Here is a 20,072-nt window from a genome sequence, read left to right on the forward strand (position 1 = left end):
ATATTTGATTCCTCCTTTATTCCTCATATTGAGGCAGTAGCTAAATCCTGTCGTTTTTTCCTGTATAATATTGCCAGGATTCGATCATTTTTGTCTGTCTCTTCTGCCAAGACTCTTGTTCATGCATTGGTTATTTCTCGGTTGGACTACTGCAACCTTCTTCTCACTGGCCTTCCTTCTTCTCACATCAGTCCGTTGGTTTCTGTTCACCACTCTGCTGCTAAGATCATCTTCTTGGCTCGCCGCTCTGACCATGTTACTCCACTTCTGAAATCTCTTCATTGGCTTCCAATTCAGAATCCAATATAAACTTCTCCTGTTGACCTACAAAGCTTTTCACTGTCTAGCTCCTTCCTATCGCTCCTCTCTCATCTCACACTATTGCCCCGCTCGTGCTCTTCGCTCCTCTGATGCCATGTTTCTCGCCTGCCCAAGGGTCTCTACTTCCCTTTCTCGGCTTCGTCCATTTTCTTCTGCTGCCCCTTACGCCTGGAACGCTCTTCCAGAACATTTGAGAACTACAAGTTCAACCGCAGCTTTTAAAGCTCAGCTAAAAACTTTTCTTTTTCCTAAAGCTTTTAAATATTGAGTTTGTTCTGACTCTATACTGTTTAGCTTCACCCTACCCAGTGCCTGTTTACACTTCCCTGTGCCTGTTTGCATTCTCTTTCCCTCCTTATTGTTTACTACAGCTTTATTAGATTGTAAGCCTATGCGGCAGGGTCTTGCTATTTACTGTTTTACTCTGTACAGCACCATGTACATTGATGGTGCTATATAAATAAATAAATCATCATCATCATCATCATCATCATCATCATCATCATCATCTAGATGGAACTGAGGCATGTCTTACCTTAGCCAGGTCTGACTTCCTTTTGTGTAGTTGCTGATGGTGCACCAGTGTAAGCTGGGCAAACACACTCCTGACCGCTACCACCACCTCATCATCTAGATGCAACGCTAAATTCAGGAGCATCCTCAAGTTGTGAACTTGATTTTTTAAAATCCAATCCAATCAGTAACCTTATGGTTCAATCCCTATGAAAGCATGAATCCCCATGGAAGCATAGAAAAATATAAAGATGGAAGCGAACTCCACCAACAGAAGGTGGAGGGTCTCCCTACCTTTCAGGACAGATTTGTGAGGGGGATAATGAGTGTTGCAGGAGGGAGAATTGCCCCAAATTTCCCCTATTTCTGTTACACTGGTGGAAGTCTTCCATCGGCGGGGAGTAATTAGTTTAATTCTGCTCAAAGGTTGGATCTAGCACAATCTAATTCTGCATTTTAAAATGACTAGCTAAATATTCTCAAACTTCATTAGAGGACCTGTACCAATTTTCGTCATTGGAAGAAGCTTCAAAAATACTGATAACCTGGCCAAATTGAGGTATAAGAGAACTGTGGACCAGGGCAACATGTAGCTGTCATTGTATGCCTACTTCCCAGTACTTTGGGTAACGTAGGAAGAAGCATTCATGTGGTACAGAGGCAGATAGGGCTGGGGTCCCAATATCTGTTCCTGCAAGTCAACTAGATTGTAGTATAATAGAATTACTGATGTTACCAGCATTTTCATGGTCTCTGAATTTAGCCTGGGTTGCCAACCTGGCTGCCTTGTTACTGAAAATCTCAGAATGCAGGGATAAGTAAGCCCTGTTGCAACAATGCCTATTCATGTTATGGCAGTCTACAGTGATAGACATCAGCTGCTTGTTCATATGTCTCCAAGAATCTTGTGTCTGTTCTCCTGATTTTCAAGGGAAACCTCAGGCTAATCCCAGTGTCTTTCTTGCTTCTGGCCTTTAATCTGCACTCTGAGGAATGAAGCGTGACAGCAAGAGGACATTCTTCCTGCCCCTTCTTTCCAAGCACTGAAGGAGTGTAGGAAAGAGAAAAATAGAAATATATTTATAAACCAAGCACACAGCATATTCTCATCTGTCAGTTGCAAGGTTTTATATGAGCAGACACTCTGGTGGGAATAACGTTTGCGTGTCCCTTTCCTTAACTCTTCAAGATTAAGTCCTGGAGTTCTAGTAATAGGACTTGTGTCTGCGCGTGTGTGTGTGTGTACTTTTACTTCCCCGCCCTGTTTTTTAACCCTATTTTTCTGTGACATTGTTTGTGACTGGGTACCATCTTAGATTAAAAAGATGAAAAGGGTGAGGAAAGAGTGTAATAAAATGCAAGTTTGGTCATATGAAGGTGAATTTGATCAGTCATTTGTCATCTCTGCTGCACAAGCTTTTCACTGTTGGGAACAGATTAATTTTATTCAACCCACACATTCCACATCAACTAATCAGGAGAATTTCCACAAAGGCGAGAGATTTGCTTTTTGAAACAGGGAAGATTTCTTTAGTAGTGTTTAAATACAACAAAAACTATAAATATCATGATTTTTTAATCCTATTTTTTATCCTATTTTGGGCCGTGATGAGAATTGGCCCAAGTGAAAAGGACTGAATGCAATTCCACATCTGACACTCACCTGTTTGGCTTTGGAAAAGGCACACAAACAAATGGGTGCAATATCTGGAGAGTTGGGCCCAGTCTACACCTGCCATTAATCCTGGGGTGGTCACAAAGTCATCCCTGCGCATCCAAATGACACTCAGCTGATTCCAGGGAAAACTGGGAACGAATGCTCAGTTCTCCCGGGATAGCTGGGACTGCTTTTTTTCTGTTTTTTTCTGCCATCTTGGGACCATCCTGCGCTGTGCTGGCAGTGTGGCTCTCCTTCCCAGGGTCCTCCCTCTTCCCCACAAGTAGCAGGGCTCAGGTGATGGGCAGGGAGCTGTGCAGGGGGCATCAGAGGTGAGGGGGAGAGCATTTTTGCCATCTTTGGGATGGCGCTCAGCGTCTTGCAATGCCAAGTTTGTGGTGTTGTTTTAAAAAATCTCACCTTTGTGCAGGATCGCACCTGCGCAATTGTACAAATGTCTCCTCTCTTTCTTTTTTTTAAAAATTGCGCCCTGTAATGTCCCTCTTTACTTCTGGGACAACTTTCTGGCATGTGGCCCCTGAGGGACAATCCCAGAAGTGGAAAACTCCATGATTGTCCCTCCTCACTCCACAAAGGACTGCATGTATAGATGAGCTCTTGAATAGAGCTCTGGTTGAAAGGTTCTCTGTTAAACTCTCTGGAGTTTTGCTGCTGTTGGGGGATAAGAGTGCTATACCTTAAAATTGCCAGAAACAGATATCGGGGCTATGCTATAGAGTGTGTCTCAGCTCCAAGGCCAACCCTAGAGAGAATAGGAGAGGTTCCACTTGGGACTCCTGTAAGAGCTGAAAATGGCAGGTTCTCAGATAGATAGATAGATAGATAGATAGATAGATAGATAGATAGATAGATAGATATCTCACAGCAACCACTTCTAACCCATAATAAATTGCACTCCTGCTACAATCAGTTTCTCAGCCCCATCTGCATTTTCCTAAAACACCAACAACACTGGACTATGATGCGGAGCTCTCGTATACTACTAACACACACTCCCTCTGAAAAAGGGGAATCACAACACTACTGTGGCTAAAAATAATAATAAAAGGTGCATTGGCTAAAAACACTAAAAGGTGGGAACAAGCTAGTTTCTCACAAAATGAATAGGCAGAATATTGGCTGCATCGTTTGCTTCATATGTCAGGTTCTACAAGGGCTAGATATTTTTTAATGAAAGCTGGGAATCTGGAGATTATGGCTCATCCACAGGAGTCAATTACCTGCAGATGCCCATGAGCATTTATGAAATTTGGAACGGCTATCCTCATAATGTGACCGCATTCTCTTCCAGTGCTTTCCCAGCCTCTGTGGGTGAAACCACAGGGTTTTAGGGTATTTTCACACACCAGCATTAGTAACCCAATCATTCATGTTTACACTGGGAAAAGAGGGGGTTAAACCACAAAAAATGAGTGCATCTTGCCTTATGAAGGAATCTCTTGCTTACTTTGAAGTAAGTACTAATGAATTACTTATGTGCAAACATGGACGGGATCAAGCTCAAGTCAGCAATCAAATACATAATTATTTGGCAGTTATGGTAAATTTAAATGTTATGGGAGGGGGGTGCAGACATTAATGTAAATGCATCTTGCAACATCTACATTTAAAACCTACCCTCATCATGAGAGCCCCATGAAAACTTAAAAGGCTGCAGTCTGGTGCAAACTTCCTTCGGAATAAACGTAAGCTCTTGCGAATTCAATGGAAATGCCTTTGAGTGAATATATTCTAAGGAGTGGACTAGAAGATCCTTATTACAGATTACGTAGGAGAAAGCTCCATTGAATGCAATAGGATTTAGTTCTAAATAAACATGCTTTGGATTGGGCTCAGTATGTGAACCTGCCCTCCAAAGCTGCCCTCCAGCAGGCACACAAACTGTCCCATATAGAAATAGGGTATTAATGTTCGGCATTGGAGGACTATACAATCCGAGAGAGAGAGAGAGAGAGAGAGAGAGGAGGCAAACATAAGAAAAACCAAGTTGCTGCTGCTGTAGACGAGGCTTGCTTCGCTTATTATTATTATTATTATTTATTTATATAGCACCATCAATGTACATGGTGCTGTACAGAGTAAAACAGTAAATAGCAAGACCCTGCCGCATAGGCTTACATTCTAATAAAGGCTTACATTCTAATAAGAATGCCACACGCTTGCCACACAGTTCAACCAGACACAGTAAGGGAGGTACAGGCAAGCAAGCAAAATTAGGATGAGGGAAGCAGCAGAAACTAGTGAGCATGGGCGATGTTCCTGGGTTCTATGCCACCTCACCTCACCGGTGGTTCACTTTAAATTAAAGTGAACTCGGCCAGGGGCCCATGTCAGATGAACAGGATGGGAAGTCAAGTGATTTGCATAGTCACAGTCAGTGAAGGTGTGTGTCATAACTCTACCGATTTGCTTTATGAAGCAGGTGCTCCTGCAGGCTATCAAACTGCCTGGATGTGCACTGCCTGGATGTGCCTGCAAGAAAGCCAACCTCACTGCCCTTTCCAGGTTCACATTCAACCATTTGCGTTGCAGCCACTCTCAGCTGAGCCTGGTGGAATCCCACCCCACCTTCAACCCAGGTTTAATTTACTGACCTCCCCTGGCTGGGCCTCGCCTGCTAGTGTTGTGGGGAGCTGGAGAGTAGAGATAGGTAGGGCAGGGGCAAAGCACTGTTGCCGCTCTCAAAGTGGAGCTACTTCGGTTTGGAGGAGCCTGGTCGTGCTGCTGCCTGCTTCTACCTTTTGCCTGACGAGACAGTCACCCGTGCTGTATATGATTATATTTTAAATGACTAAGAAGGTTAGCTTTGCAAATTACTAATCTGGCTCACACTGTAGCTCAGAGGTACGGTATATGCTTTGCCTGCAAAAGGCTCCAGTATCTCCAGATAGGGCTGGAAAAAACAACTGCTTGAAACCCCGAAGAGCCATTACCAGACATTGTTGACAATACTCAGCTGGATGGACCACTGTCTGACTCGGTATAAGGCAGCTTCCTTTGTTCTTAAGTATGTGTAGACAGGTGTGCTAGTTACTGTTGTGGACTTAGGACACAATATTATTTGATTTGATTTGTCCCCTGCCTTTCTACTAAAAAAAATGGCACTCCAGGCAGCTTACAGAGACAATTAAAATAACTTAAAACAAATTAAACAATAAATTAAAATACAATACAGACATTACAATTACAGAATAAAAACAGCACCCAACTCAACAGACTCGTTTATGGGCCAAAGGCCTTCTTGAAGAAAGTGGGTTTTGCCTGCCAGTGGAAAAGCAGCAGAGTCTGTGGCCCCGTTCAGAAGACACCTTAAACCATGGCTTTAACCATGTTGAAGAAAGCAAAAAGGCCTATGCACTGTGGTTAAAGCCATGGTTTAAGGTGTCTTCTGAACACAGCTTGGCTTTCTTGCTTAACCACCATGGTTTAAGCCATGGTTTAAGGTGTCTTCTGAATGGGCCCAGTGAGTTGTGTGTGGCAATGTGCTTTCATGGCATCACATGTGCATAGCTCTGTATATGTGATGGGGTCAACTTGGGGAAAGGGGTTGGATAACAGTAGGCAAGCCCTTCTCTTCAGTCATGGGAGCAGTGCATATAGCAAGTAGTAAGGTACTGGCTTGTTCCCTTATTTTGCAAGGTTGCCTAAGTAGCACCTTTACTGGTCTAGTAACCTAGATATTCTTTTATTTTATTGTGACCTAGATATTCTTTTATTTCCCTGAAATATATTTGTTTGTACATGTAAACATTATAATTCATAGTGGATAAAAAAGCATAATGACTGAAACCTGCCACATCATTCACTTCTCACAAGAGACAGGCATCTTCCGCTGCTCTCTTCAATTTTTCATTGATATTCATAGGACTCTAAATTAATAAAGAGCATCAGAGAGTTTTGGAAGCTTCTCTGCTAATGCTGTCATATTCCCTGATCCCACAATTTGATTTCCTCAGCAACTGTGACAATTTTCTGGTAAAGAAGTTGAAGAGGCAAAGGGGAGGGGAGGAAGGGGGGAGACTAGAAGAACTAATAATAATTCTGGCTCATCACTGCAGATGTTGCTCTTGGTGACATGCTGATGACTGGCACATGCGTTATCGTTCCAAAAGCACTCTCTGTTGCATATAATGTGTGAAAATGATTTTGAGAGCTTTTGAGGTGCGGATGCGCCACATGCAGCAGATTCTGTGAGTTGCCTCTTTAGCAGCTGCAATTTTGCTGCCCCCAACAGGGCTTCAGTGAACGTCTCCGTCACGCTTGTGTTTTTAAACAACAGAACTTGGGAGCTCCTTTGCACAAGCTGAATTTCCTATATATGTGTAGGAAACTGAATGTATACCCTAACGCCCTACAGCCAGAATTTTTTGGCTGATGAATTCTTTCCAATCGATATGTATAATTCAGGCACCCTATTCTCCAGCTCTCGTGCCCACCTCTATGGCTGTGGTCCAGGGGACCCCAACATGCCTCTGGTGTTCCATTCCATCCATTGATGACACTAACACAATTCTCCCATCCCAAAGGTGCATGGAATATTTTGCTTTAGACCCATGTTTTCACCATTTTTCCAGGGTCAAGTCACATGCTCTTGCGGTGCCTCTTCTCAGGAAACAAGGGATTCTCATGTGTCCCATTTCCTCTGTACAAAAACCAAACCTTTCTCCCAAGAGGAATGGTGCTTCATTTGTGTGAGTGTTCACCAGGAATAAACTCTAGACTTTGTTTTCAGCACCAGAGCTGGGTTCTTAACTATGTGAGGAATAGTGCTTCTGTGTATGTACAGAGTGCATTTTCTTCATTACTGAACAACTATGGCATATCCATGCTGAAACAGAATTAAGTATGCAGGTTGATGGTATGACAGTTATACAAGCTTGAGCTCCACCATCCCTCTTTTAGAAATTAATCACACCTCCACTTCCTTTGTCAGAATGACATGCTGTGAGAACACAAGAATTTATTTCGGATTTCCTCTCTATCCCCTTCCGAGTAGCTCTCACAATTTATTCTTGTTTCTCCACAACTTCTATATTCTTTCCTTTACCCAAGGCCATCTTGTGCCAGGGCTCAGCTCAGGAACCTTTTTTTTTTGTAAAAAAAAAAAATACTATTATGAAATCCATTTGGGTTCCTCCCTTCTGTTCCTCGAAAAGGTACACTGCAGCGTTTCGGTGATCTTCTTTTCCACCTCAGTAGCTGAGTTCTTCCAAAATAAGATAGACCCCTGAGAAGGGGTGAGGACAGGCTTAGTAGGAACTTTGCCTGAGGGAGACTGCAGGCGATTCTGCTGAGATTAAATAGTTTTAAAATGGTGCCACCATCTGCACACCCACACATTCGTCACCTCCCTGTCCCCACTAAACTAAACAGTCAGAAGTTTGCAAGGCTTTCCTATCTCTTTCTACCCCCTTTCTCCTTGACTGTTGTGCTGTTTGTGTCTATGCTTTACTGTCCAAAACAGATATGTGTCTATTTTAACACATTCACATGCAATGGGGAGCGCAGATTCTCGTGTCCTGGATGTGCAGTGAAAATGGCACATGCGTCTGTTGTACTTGCTGGTGCACACATAGCATGCATGCTATTTCCTACACAAAAGTGCTATCTATACAGAAAGTCTATTGTGAATGAAGTAGCTTGTAATAAGTGTTTTACTTGTAAAGGCAGCTGGGTCTTACCTTTTGCAGTTCTCCTGCACTAGAAAGGAAGAGGGAAGTCTGTTCCCTCTTTTACTCTGCTGCTGCCATTCTGAGCTCCATTTAATTTAATTTAAAACTGTAGAGAAAGTTTTTGTTGCCATGAACTCAGTGGAAATAGTTGATGAAATGATACACATTCCTACTATTGCCTCCTGCTCCATAAGTAAAGGACAGGATTAGGTAGTCAAGTACATCTTCCATTTCCAGGATCTTTGGTGAACTGGCTATAAATGAGCACTTTGAAAGCACATAGATGCGGGAAGGGTGTATGCTCAATCTCTTTCCCAACAACACCATTAAAATAATTTCTAAAAGACTAAATGCCCAGAGAAATAAAACCAAATACAGGCCATCTCTAATCAGAGGCCATTAGATCTAGATTAATTAATGTTTTGGGAACCATTTGAATGATATGTAAGCCTACATATGACTCCAGAAAACAGTTTTCAAAGTTTTCTCTTCTCTAAAAGGATGCTTGCAAAGTGTGTACTCACAAACTACCAATACCATGGTGGATAGAGTGGCGCTGTGCAACTGCGCACAGATTTTTCCTTGGCCATGACCTATAGTGTGAAAAGGCAGAGACATGTAAAGAAAAAAAAGTATAGGCTGAAAGCATGAGCACATACAGATTGTGTGCACTCAGTGTATACTAGTCCTTCTTTAACCACCTCAACCCACATTGAAATGCACCCCTAGCAAAGACAAGGTGAATTTCGCACATTGCATTCATGTGATAATTGTAGTTGTCACTTAATCAATTATGACATAAGCTTCAGATTGCCATATGATGAATCATCACCTAGAGTCGCCTTTTACCCCTCCCTGTGATAGGCATGGAACTCTGATGTACACCAGGGTGCTCCTGCTTAAAACTTGAATTCTACTTCAGGTTCTCCTGCTTAAAACTTAAACTTATTTGAATTCAGTGTCATGGGTACACCCCTTTGCTAACTTGTGCAAAGTAGTCTCTCCATTTGAATGACCTTCTTGAGATAGAAACACCATATGTATTGCAACACACAAAGAGGTCTTTCTGTCACTACACTGTGGCCAATCGTGGATGTGCAATGGGAGGCTAGGCTCTGAGCAGATTTGCATCTGCTCCTTCTTTCTTCCTTTCCTGTCTCTTTTTTTACCATTAGTCTTCAATTGGAAACTCATGGAAGGTATAATGGGGATGCTGATGGAACAAGAGGTTACGTTCTCCTCTGCACCCTCAAATCTCTGCATTATTATTATTATTATTATTATTATTATTATTATTATTATTTATTTATTTATTTATATAGCACCATCAATGTACATGGTGCAATTTATCCTTAATTTATGTATTTGTCTTTTCCTGAATTTACTTTTACAACCATGTCTAGTTCCCCACCTTTTTGCTTTCCAATGTCCCATCTGTGGGTGGGTGTTTTTAAGAGCAGTTTTCCCTAGCAATGACTCTACAGCTTTGTGCATTGAAGTGATATCTTACATAAACTTATTCTCAAGATTCTTTCATCACCTTCCCTCCCACCCCCCTTGCTCTGGATGATGGATAGGCCATAAAATAGACTGTGTAGAAGATAAATGTGCTGGGGAGGCTCCTGCCATGTGTCACAATGTGCTGATGACTTCCCTGAGATCTTCCCTGGGTGAACGAGAATTCTGCTGCTCTGCAGAAGTGATCACGACAGATTAGAAGTGTCATTTATGCCATCCTGCCGCTTCTCTTTTGCTGCTTGATTTTCGTAAAGCTTTATACTTACATGCAGGTACACAGGCAGGTGCACTAAGAAAAACAAAAGTCTACATAGGCTAATTGACCTGAAAATGACTGATTGAATCATATATTAAAGGGTGAGAAAAGGCACTGATTTATCTGAAGAAGTTGGCACTTGAACCTCTTCAACTGGCCTTTCAGTCTGTGCAATCTCTCTCTTTACAGAAGGGGGTTTGCAATACATGGGCTGCATATAGTCCCCACTGCCCCCTGAATTTACCCAAAGTCAATAAAAATAAATAATATTTATTTATTTATTGCATTTCTATATCACCCAATAGCCGAAGCTCTCTGGGCGGTTTACAAAATTAAGACAATTCAAAGTATAAAACCATAATATAAAATACAATATAAAAGCACAACCAAGATAAAAAGCAGCAGCCATGCAAAAATACAAATTCAAAATACAAATTTAAAACAGCAAAGTTAAAATTAGTTTATAGACTGTTAAAATACTGGGAGAATAAAAAGGTCTTCCCCTGGCATCTAAAAAAATATAATGTAGGTGCCAAGTGAACCTCCTTCGGGAGCTCATTCCACAGCCGAGGTGCCACAACAGAGAAGGCCCTCCTCCTGGTAGCCACCTGCCTCACTTCCTTTGGCAGGGGCTCATGGAGAAGGACCTGTGTCTGTCGTGGTTATGAAGCACCTAAAAGGTCAGAATTATCTTCCAAACAAGATAATTTTGACACTTTTGGCACTCTGCTACAGATGCCATTGGGTTTTTTTTGTGGGGGGGGTGTTAAAATGTTTTATTTCTTCAGTGCTGGGGTCGGGGGAGTTGATTTTCTATTGCCTTGTTGGACATGTTTGCCAGTGTTGGTCATTGACCTTCTTTCCCCAACTTTGGGGATGTGTGCATGCACATATGTTGAAAGCCTTTCATAGTTTGATCTAGACCACAACAGATCATGATATAAGCAGATCACCCTTTTATGGGAAAGGCAGGATTTGGGTATCCATTCACAAACATGGTTAGAGGATCTTCCATAGGAGTATGTGGCCATTTTCCTCTTGCAGATTCCAGAAATATACTCAGATTTTACCTTCCCGCCATGTCTATTCTGCTTCTCTTGCCAGTCTGTTCAGTTCCATCCGATTTTCTCGTTATCTTCATTGATTCTGTGTATTGGTTTATAAGCACAACAGAGTATTCAGGCCTAATTCACAGAGTCACCTTGAAACACTCTTGTTAAGAAATACATTAAAAAAACCAGTACATTACTATTTTTAAAAGAAGGATTTAAAGAATATCTAACTACAGTGTTAAGCAGGATCTTTTTGAAACTTGTGGAGACTGAGCTATTTGAAAATAGAACATAAAACTTTGCGTAATGCACAACTAAGCCAAGACATTGGTTGATGAGTGAATCTGTTAATCTCTGCAAAGCAGCTGCCAGCTCTCAGCCTAACTTGGAGACCTGCTAATATTTAAGCCGGGGTTTGTTTTTTTTAGCAGCAGTTGGCAGCTTTATTCCTCTCCTACTGAGACTATAGATGTTGTAGACAGGATCAAGAGTAAATTTACACACTGACTAGCAGCTAATGCTATACCATATTTGTTCAGTCGGAAAAGTGTGTATTTGTGAGTTTGTAGCTAAAAATGTGGCAGTGCTACCTGGCTAACATAGTAAGTCCTTTATGTGGTTATGTCTTAGATCAACCTGGCACTGATATTGATGTGTGGTCATAGTTAGCCTTAATATCCTACTTGTTAATGCTACGTGATTCACAGACTTCTGGACAAATCTGATAAGTTTACCCTGCATTTCTTTTTCTTCTAGGGTTGAACATATCCCTCTTCCTTCTCTGAGCCCTTCCCAGAGAGACCGGCAATACAATGATGATGATCCATCGCCTGCCAATGGACCCTGTTGAACAGCAGAAGTTTCATTACTGAGAAAAGTGTGCAGGTATTATTTATTTAGCTATCAGGCTTGTGATTTATAATACGTGCACACAATATATGGTGTGTAACTGGTTTGTGTTAGTATTTAAAAGTATGAGGTCTGACTTCAGAACATACTCAAATCTTACTATGGGCAGTCTTGAGCAAGTCATTCACTCACAGCCCTAACCTATTTTACACAGTCATTCAGATAAAATGAGATGAGGACATATTGTGATCATAGAATCATAATCATAGAATAGTAGAGTTAGAAGGAGCCTATAAGGCCATAGAGTCCAACCTCCTGCTCAATGCAGGAATCCACCCTAAAGCATACCTGACAGATGGTTGTCCAGCTGCCTCTTAAATGCCCCTACTGTGGGAGAGCCTACAACCTCCCTAGGTTACCGGTTTCCATTGTCGTACTGCTCTAACAGTCAGGAAGTTTTTCCTGATGTCCAGCCGGAATCTGGCTTTCCGTAACTTGAGCCCGTTATTCCGTGCCCTGCCCTCTGGGATGATTGAGAAGAGATCCTGGTCCTCCTCTGTGTGACAATCTTTTAAGTATTTGAAGAGTGCTATCATGTCTCCCCTCAATCTTCTCTTCTCCAGGCTAAACATGCCCAGTTTCTGACCATCTACCATATGGTCAGAAAACAGACTTTTTAGAAGTAAAAAATAGAGCCCAAATAATGCATTAGATGGCCTCCATGAAATTAAGAAAGTATCTCAGTCACTTATTCTGTCATACTAGCTTAAACAAAGATTGACCAATTCATGGACAACCTACAGGAGGAGAAAACTATAAAATATGCAAACATCTTTATTTTGGGCACTATTGCACATTAACAGTCCCAATGTGTTACACAGTCAGAGAGCATCAAGAGATGAAATTGAGTGCACTATACATTGGATCCAGACTAAGTTAGCTGAACTTTATTCCCACTGAAATCAATTCGACTTATGTGAATTGGTCTGGATCCAACCCTTTTTTCCTTATGGCTTTTTAGCTTAGAATCAATAAACAAATCTAGTTCCAATATGACATGTACACATCTCACAGATCATTTCTAAGACTAAACTGATTCACGTTTGTGGACTAAAATGTCACTTTTATGTCTTAAAATGCCTAACCAGTTGGAACCAATCCAGTGATAGTTGGTCTACAAGTGAAGTTTGAGATTTAATTGCGAATTGTAATTGTCTAGGAGAGAGTACCAGAGTCTATCAACTTGTAGTTGAAACCTATTGGAAGTATTTATGTCTTTTTGCTTCTTTTTATTGTTCATTATGGAATACACTACAGATGCCTTCTGTAGTGACTCATAAGTACAGTTCTTCAGCAAGTTTTATTTTTATAATTTCTCCTCCATTCCTTTCTTGAAGGTACTTAGTGGTGCAGGTTGCTCCCTGCTTGTAGCACTTGAGAATCTGACAAGATCTAATCTGTTAAGAAAAAGGCAAAGGTTTCTGAATCAATGCAGGAACTGGGCCCATATTTTGCCCCTGGAAATCTGAGATTAAGGACATTTTAGGTGGCATACATACCATCTTTGCTTCTTATGATTTTGTTCAAAATTCCAGAGGGAGGCTCAGAAATGCTTGCAATTCTTGCTTTGCTATATTCCAGACCCCCCCCCCCAAAAAAAACCCATTTCCCAGCCCATTTTACCAACAGCAGAAGCATATCATCCTGCTATTGAAAGTATTTGTTTACCCTTTCACCCTGCTCATATTCATTGATACTGTCTGTGTCTCAATAACACTAATGGCTTTTCGTTAGTTGCAATAAAGTTGATTCATGTCCTGGGAAAAAAGCAGCCAAGCCTGGCTGATCAGTAATATTTTAAAACCGCTTGGGATTTTCACCCCCACATGCGGTAGTCAGAGAGAAAGGAACAATGAAGTCTTGCTTTGGGTTTAATTCCAGAGGAGGCCATGGATACAGTTCAAACTCTAGGAGGTTTTCTGAGGAGAAGGTTTCACAAAGGACACTTTGTTCCCTTTCGGGACAGATGCCACCAAATAGTAGAGTTCATTTCTTAATTATTTTTCCAGGGTTGCGCTCTCTCCAGCTTGCTCACAAGCACTTTCACATAGATATGCTTGGAATGGCACAAGGGGTGGAGAGGAGCTCTGAGGATTTGCTTTTTATGCATGGCGTAGCTCGCCTTGTCTCGTCTCTATGAGCTCTCTCTTGGTTTCTAGGATACCTTTGCTTGGTCTTAATTTATGGGGCTTCTTTTATTCGCTTTTTTGGTAACTCTCCCTTCTATCATCCATAATCTGCTTTGACTTTCCTGCTGAATTGCTTTCTGCCAAGACCAACAGATTCAAATAAACTCTTAAGTATCTTTTAAAAAAGCAGGTCTCTACTTACCAGACTAGGGGCTAAGGTGCTGAGCTTCTGCATTGTATACTGAAGGACTAATAATATCAAGACAAGACACCTTGGGAATAAATAGGCTGTGCTTTTAGCATGTTCACCACTAGGGGAAGGATGGAAGAAGTAAAAAAAGGAAAAGAGAGAGAATCCACACCACACATCGGTTCTGTCCAAGCCTGCCTGTTTAACCCAGCAGTGTAACGTCTACACTTCCATCATGAAATTAATGACTAGAACCCAATAAAGCAAATCTAGTAACAGATCCCAGTTGCTGCTCAATAAAATCACTTTCTTCTGCACCAGCATTTCAGTGGAAATATTATTTTCCTGACCAGCAAGCAGTCAGATTAAATAGACTTGTTTTATTTTCATCTTAAATTGAGTCATTGTAGGTATGTATTCAATACCTTCCATATTTGCTTGACTTTTACTGAGCCAGTTTGCAAAGCTGGGGAAGAAAGGAGTTGCAGGGCTGTTTAGAAGCATGTGTTGGGCTGAACTAGATGGAAAGTGGAAGTCGAGTAAAAGATCAAGGGCGTTTGCATCCAGGTCATGAAAAGAAACAACTTCCTTTAAATTCGAAAGCCAGGTAGACATTATGTCGGAGTTATGAATGATGTCTAACACACGTATTCACTGTTCTTGCCAGAGGTCATTTCATTAGCGAAAGTTATACATGAAGTTATTATGGGTTGACCTTCTGATATAGGATGTTGTCATGGTGAACCAGTCTTATTGAACGCTGGACATAGCTCACCATATGGTGGAAAAGCTTTGATCAGCGAGTTGAACCAAGACATAGCAGGTGCTGTAGGATTTACATGGCCAATTGACCCCACACAATCCTACCTGATACAGTTTTGTTTAATTTCAATTTATTTATATCTGTAATTATTTGTACACCACCTTTTTAGGACCAAGTCCTCACAATGCAACTCATATAATAAAACATTAAAAGTTTTTAATACAAATTAAAAATCAGTCAAACAATCCCACAGTGGCAATGGTTGCTTTATCCTCATCTATTAATCAAGACCCTCCTGTCAATGTTGCATAAACATTGAGGGGTTCCAGTATATCTTTATCTCCAACTGAATATCCATGTGGAGAACCATGTTGTCACATATCTAAGTGATCTTTGCCATAGTGATGCAGTTTATGTTAGTCAGGAATCTGTTTTATACTTCTATTTCATTTATTTATTTATTTATTTATTTATTACATTTATATACCGCCCCATAGCCGAAGCTCTCTGGGTGGTTTGCAAAGATTAAAAGACTGAACATTAAAAATCAATATACAAAATTAAAAAACATAAAAACAGCAAACATTTAAAACAATTTTTAAACTCTCAGCCAGGCCAAGGACAGTTCTGGAGTTATTATATCTTGCTCATTTTCTCTCACACACAACTTTTATTCCCTTTAAAGGTAATAAAATACCTCTAAATTGAACACTTTGGTTTGACCATCTCTCTTAAAGACCCAAAGAGCAATCTCCCACCTATCAGATCACTGGTACACTCTGACTCAACAGGAAGGATAAAGGAGATGCAGGCTAAACCTGCACAGCAGTGTCTGCAGCATTGCAGCTGGCAGCAGCCTCTCCCTTCCCCATTTAAATGTGCAGCTCATTAGATTCTTCTTGCTCAGGGGTTAGAGGATAGTAAAGGGTGGTGGTGGAAACCAGAGGTAGTATAGAGTGCAATCCACTTCTTGGGATTTGTGCTCACGATTGTGACAACAGTCATCCACTTCAATTCCTAAATATGCCGATAGACCTTGAGGCCAGTAGATGATATTGAGGAAGATGAGAGGTGTAATATGAACAGAGCAGATTTATGGAAAGCAGTGATGCTGCTAGCTAAAGACTTCCAGCATGGGGCAACCCAGAGGGCCTCCAAAGGGCACCAAAATAATGGTGGCTCTTGAGGAGCAGGAGCAGCATTGAAGCAGACTGCTGCAGTAAGAGCTAAGGCTGCAGTGGTACACCATTTTATTTAAAATAATCTTTCCCCCAAAGCAAAAATGGCGGCTAGTTTAAGCAATCAGGTCCCACTGAGAGCCCTTCACCTGCCCCGTCACCACTCCAGTGCTCTCTTTGGCCACCCCCACCCCCCAAAAGGTGCCAAATGAATGGCTGAGCTAGCTGTTACTCTACCCCAGGATACAACTGAAGCCTCTGAGTCACCTGGCACAGCACTTCCTTTTCCATTGTGCACCAACCAGCAGCAGCTGCCTCCTTCTCTTCTGTGCCGGGGAGGGGAGCAAAGAAAGCAAAGCCGCTCACTAGAGCCAAGTGATCCCACTCCAAGTAAAAATAAAAATAAGGGGTGGCAGCAAGGACAGAGTCAGTAGAGCAGTGCTATTGCTCCACAAAAGCTTAAAAGGAAAACAAATGAGGTGCCCAGTTTATCATCATCCCAACCCCTTGAAGGAACTTTGCCCAAACCTGGTAGCACCTGTAATGGGAGCTTCCCATGACTTGAATAACATGGGGGAGTTTCCCAAAGGCGTGAAGTAAATTGAAATTTGACCTGTATTCAGGAACTAGGGTAGAACAAAACAGGTTTACTAAGTCACAACATACTATTAAAATGCCCCTTTAAAATGTGAAATTATCAAATGCATTTCACCTGGCTAGTTTGTACTTTTCTAGCTTTATGTCACTAAAACTCTTAACAAGTCAAAACATATCAGGCAACTGAAACGCGTTCTGGATAAATATTTGATAAATGTTAGTTGTGCATTGATAGTTTTACTTCTGTATTTGTCAAATGATAAATGTGTAATTCATTACTTCTGGATGGCTAGATCTTTCTTGACCGTCTTACATTGCAATCCTATACAGAAGTAAGCCCTAACGAGTTCAGTGGAACTTACTCCCAGTTATGTGTATATAGGATTTCAGTCTTAGTTTGTTTAAGTCTTAATGACATGTAACAGTTTATAGTATTCTATCTAATAGATTTTAAAGGAAGTTTTAATAGTTTGACCTTTTAATGGATATGTGTTTGTTTCTTTTTAAAATCCTTAGTACAATATAGAATTTGTATTATGGGTTATTCTCTGAAATAAATGTTTTACATGGTGGTTTTTAAAATAGGTTTAAACTAAAGCTCCATTGAGGGCATGTAACACATTCAGACAATCAGAAGTTCTGGATAACAGGTTTTGATAAGTACATCTCTGGTTGACCCTCATTATGACCCTAATTGGTCTGAATGAAGATCCAGTGTTCTTTCTGACCAAAGAACACTGACTGTCCTGAAAGATGCCAAAAAATATGCTTGAATACACAAGTGTTATGCTTAGAGTCATGACAGAGAGAGAGAGAGAGAGAGAGAGAGAGAGAGAGATCAATTCCTAATTCAAAATATGCTGACAGGAGCTGGTAGTGACAGACCGGAATTTAAATCATACTCATGTGAGGAGAGAGGCATTCCACAGAATCAATATTCCTTTAGGAAATGTGTGCATAATCCCAGATGGGAAAGCCCCTGAAACTCCTTTGAGCAATGGGACTCTAACAGAGGACAGTGTTGCAGAAACCTTACACGGCTGTTACCTGTGTTTTTATCTGCTCTATGAATAGACGGAGCAACTCTGTATCTAGAACTGACAGTCCTGCCCTTGCAGCTAGCAGCAGGCTGACTTAAAATTTAACAAGCTCTTTGTGTCAATCATCTCCAGAGCATCCTTCAGAACATAGGCGTTTTGGAAATCTGTTTTTTATGGAGCTATCCATGGGTTAAAGTTTTCATCACTGCCAAAGACATCTGCTGGGCTGAGATTTCTGTCTCTTTTCATTAAAAGGGTTAGGGGGGAGAGATGGAACCATAATGTAATACATTATTTAGCTTGAAATTGGGGGGGGGGGATATCACGCTGGTCCCTAAAGTCTTCCAACTGCATTTTCTGCTTATTTCTGTTTGCCTTGAGTCATTGTTGGCCCCAGGGTTGCAGCTAGTAATCAGATTAGAAGGGCATAAGCAAGATAAGAAGGTGATGAGTGTGTGTGTGTGTGTGTGTATGAATCTCAAAGGAAGAGGTTTTAATAGGTTGATTGTTGTAAGAGATGGTACTCTGTCAGGGGGTTTAAACCGTTAAGGATATAAAGACATGTTGAAAGACAAGATCCTCAGGAAGTCATATTCTGTGCTTCAACACAGTTTGTTCTCTGAGTACTTGTAGAGAATACACATAGCACCCTCTTCACTTGCAACATACCCCAAGACCTGTGTTGCTCTTAGCAGTGTGGCAGACACGGTCTCTAATTCAATTTTTTGACAGTGATTATAATGCTGTTTTCTATACCTTCCAAGCAAGTTCCAACCCACCTCCACAGTTGTTTTTATTAGCAGTGGTTGTCACATATAGCTACTGAGGTATATAGAGTACTTCCTTGATGTATTCGGGCACCACAGATAGTAAGTGAATTGCTATGTACACAGCGATCAAGGCCTAAACCAGCCTTCCCCAACCTGGTGTCCAGATGTTTTGGACTTCAAATTGCTTTAGCCTCAACCAGCATGGCAATGCTAGCTGCAGATTATTGGAGTTGTAATCCAACATACCTGGAGGCCATCAGGATGGGGAAGCCTGGCTTAAACCATTGGTGTTGTTACCATAAACTACTACGACTGGCATTGCCACCTGTGAAATAATAACCTGCTACTTTGCAAGTGTTTTCAACCCATCAGTGGTGTTTAGTTGTGTGTGTATCATGGGTCCATAAAGGGATTGTCTTGCATAATAGACCTGCCGCCATGTGTGATGAAACAACCATTTTTCTATAGAACTTAATTGCACTGAGTTGGCAAGAAAGCAAACACTAGCATTTGGATTTTGGTTTTTCTCCTGAACCCATAGAGCTTGAATTGAAGAGTCTCCTAGAATTCATGCTAAGCTCTCCATTTTGGCTTTATTCACAGGAATTCTCCTTTTATTTACAGAAGAATGCCCCAACATTCAAACTCTCTATGGTGAAGATGACTTAAGGTGTTGGAAGATTCTCTTAAGTCCTGAATCTGTAGCAGAAGCAGCGGACTCCTTTTGCAGTACCCTTCTCCTGCCTCTTAAGGCATCGTTTGTTTCTTCCCCCTTGCAAACACACTGCTTGTCATGCCTAATGACTTTTTTGCAGATCAGTCATCTTATCTCCAAGGGTTGACAAACATCTTGCAAAAAACAAGACTGAAAGATGGCATTGTGCTACAAAAGTAGAAATACAGCTGTAAAAGCCACACTGATGTTAAGGTTCCTGAGGACATGGTTTCAATAATTCCAAGTCAGCTAAAATGAAATGTTAATAAACTGGGTTTTTAATTTTAATGTTTATAGAATAAAAATACAATAAAAGATGTGTGAGTTTCAGTATAGCATAAAGTGTCTCAAGTTACGTTTTGTTGAATTTTGTTGCTGTTGTTTAAGTACTGTCTGAGTCTACACACAAACTACAACCCTTAAAATCCCAACTCTCATTGCAGATTTTTTTAAAGATTCATGCTTTATAAATCTAAAAAACCACAATGTGGGATGGCAAATATATTGAACTCCACAACACTGTTTTTAAAGTGAGATTTTCTTTTGTCTTTTGATTTCTGACCTTGTTTTTTGTTATTGTTATTCTGTAATTTATTTCTCTCTTCTTCTTCTTCTTCTTCTTCTTCTTCTTCTTCTTCTTCTTCTTCTTCTTCTTCTTCTGTTAGTAATTGTCTAAAAACAAATGCTAATAATTGCCATCCAACAGTGATTGGCTTTGAATAATATAAAAAGCACCAAGATATTTAAGCACATTACAGTGATGATGTTTGG

At 40.9% G+C, this 20,072-nt stretch overlaps 1 protein-coding gene across 2 annotated transcripts in view; it reads left to right on the forward strand.

Moving 5' to 3' along the window:
* The window catches only part of TRIM44 (tripartite motif containing 44), a 105,967-nt gene extending 86,324 nt beyond the window's left edge, over window positions 1–19,643 (forward strand). Inside the window, exons 5-6 of one of the 2 annotated variants that reach the window (XM_063118817.1) lie at window positions 11,767–11,895; window positions 19,190–19,643. In XM_063118817.1, coding sequence (XP_062974887.1) covers window positions 11,767–11,860 — 94 coding nt within the window. In that variant the 3' untranslated portion in view covers window positions 11,861–11,895; window positions 19,190–19,643. The remainder of the gene's footprint in view (window positions 1–11,766; window positions 11,896–19,189) is intronic. The other variant, XM_063118816.1, reaches the window with a different exon arrangement.
* Window positions 19,644–20,072: the final 429 nt, after the last annotated feature.

Source organism: Elgaria multicarinata, chromosome 2, assembly GCF_023053635.1.
Source record: "Elgaria multicarinata webbii isolate HBS135686 ecotype San Diego chromosome 2, rElgMul1.1.pri, whole genome shotgun sequence".
NCBI lineage: Eukaryota > Metazoa > Chordata > Lepidosauria > Squamata > Anguidae > Elgaria > Elgaria multicarinata.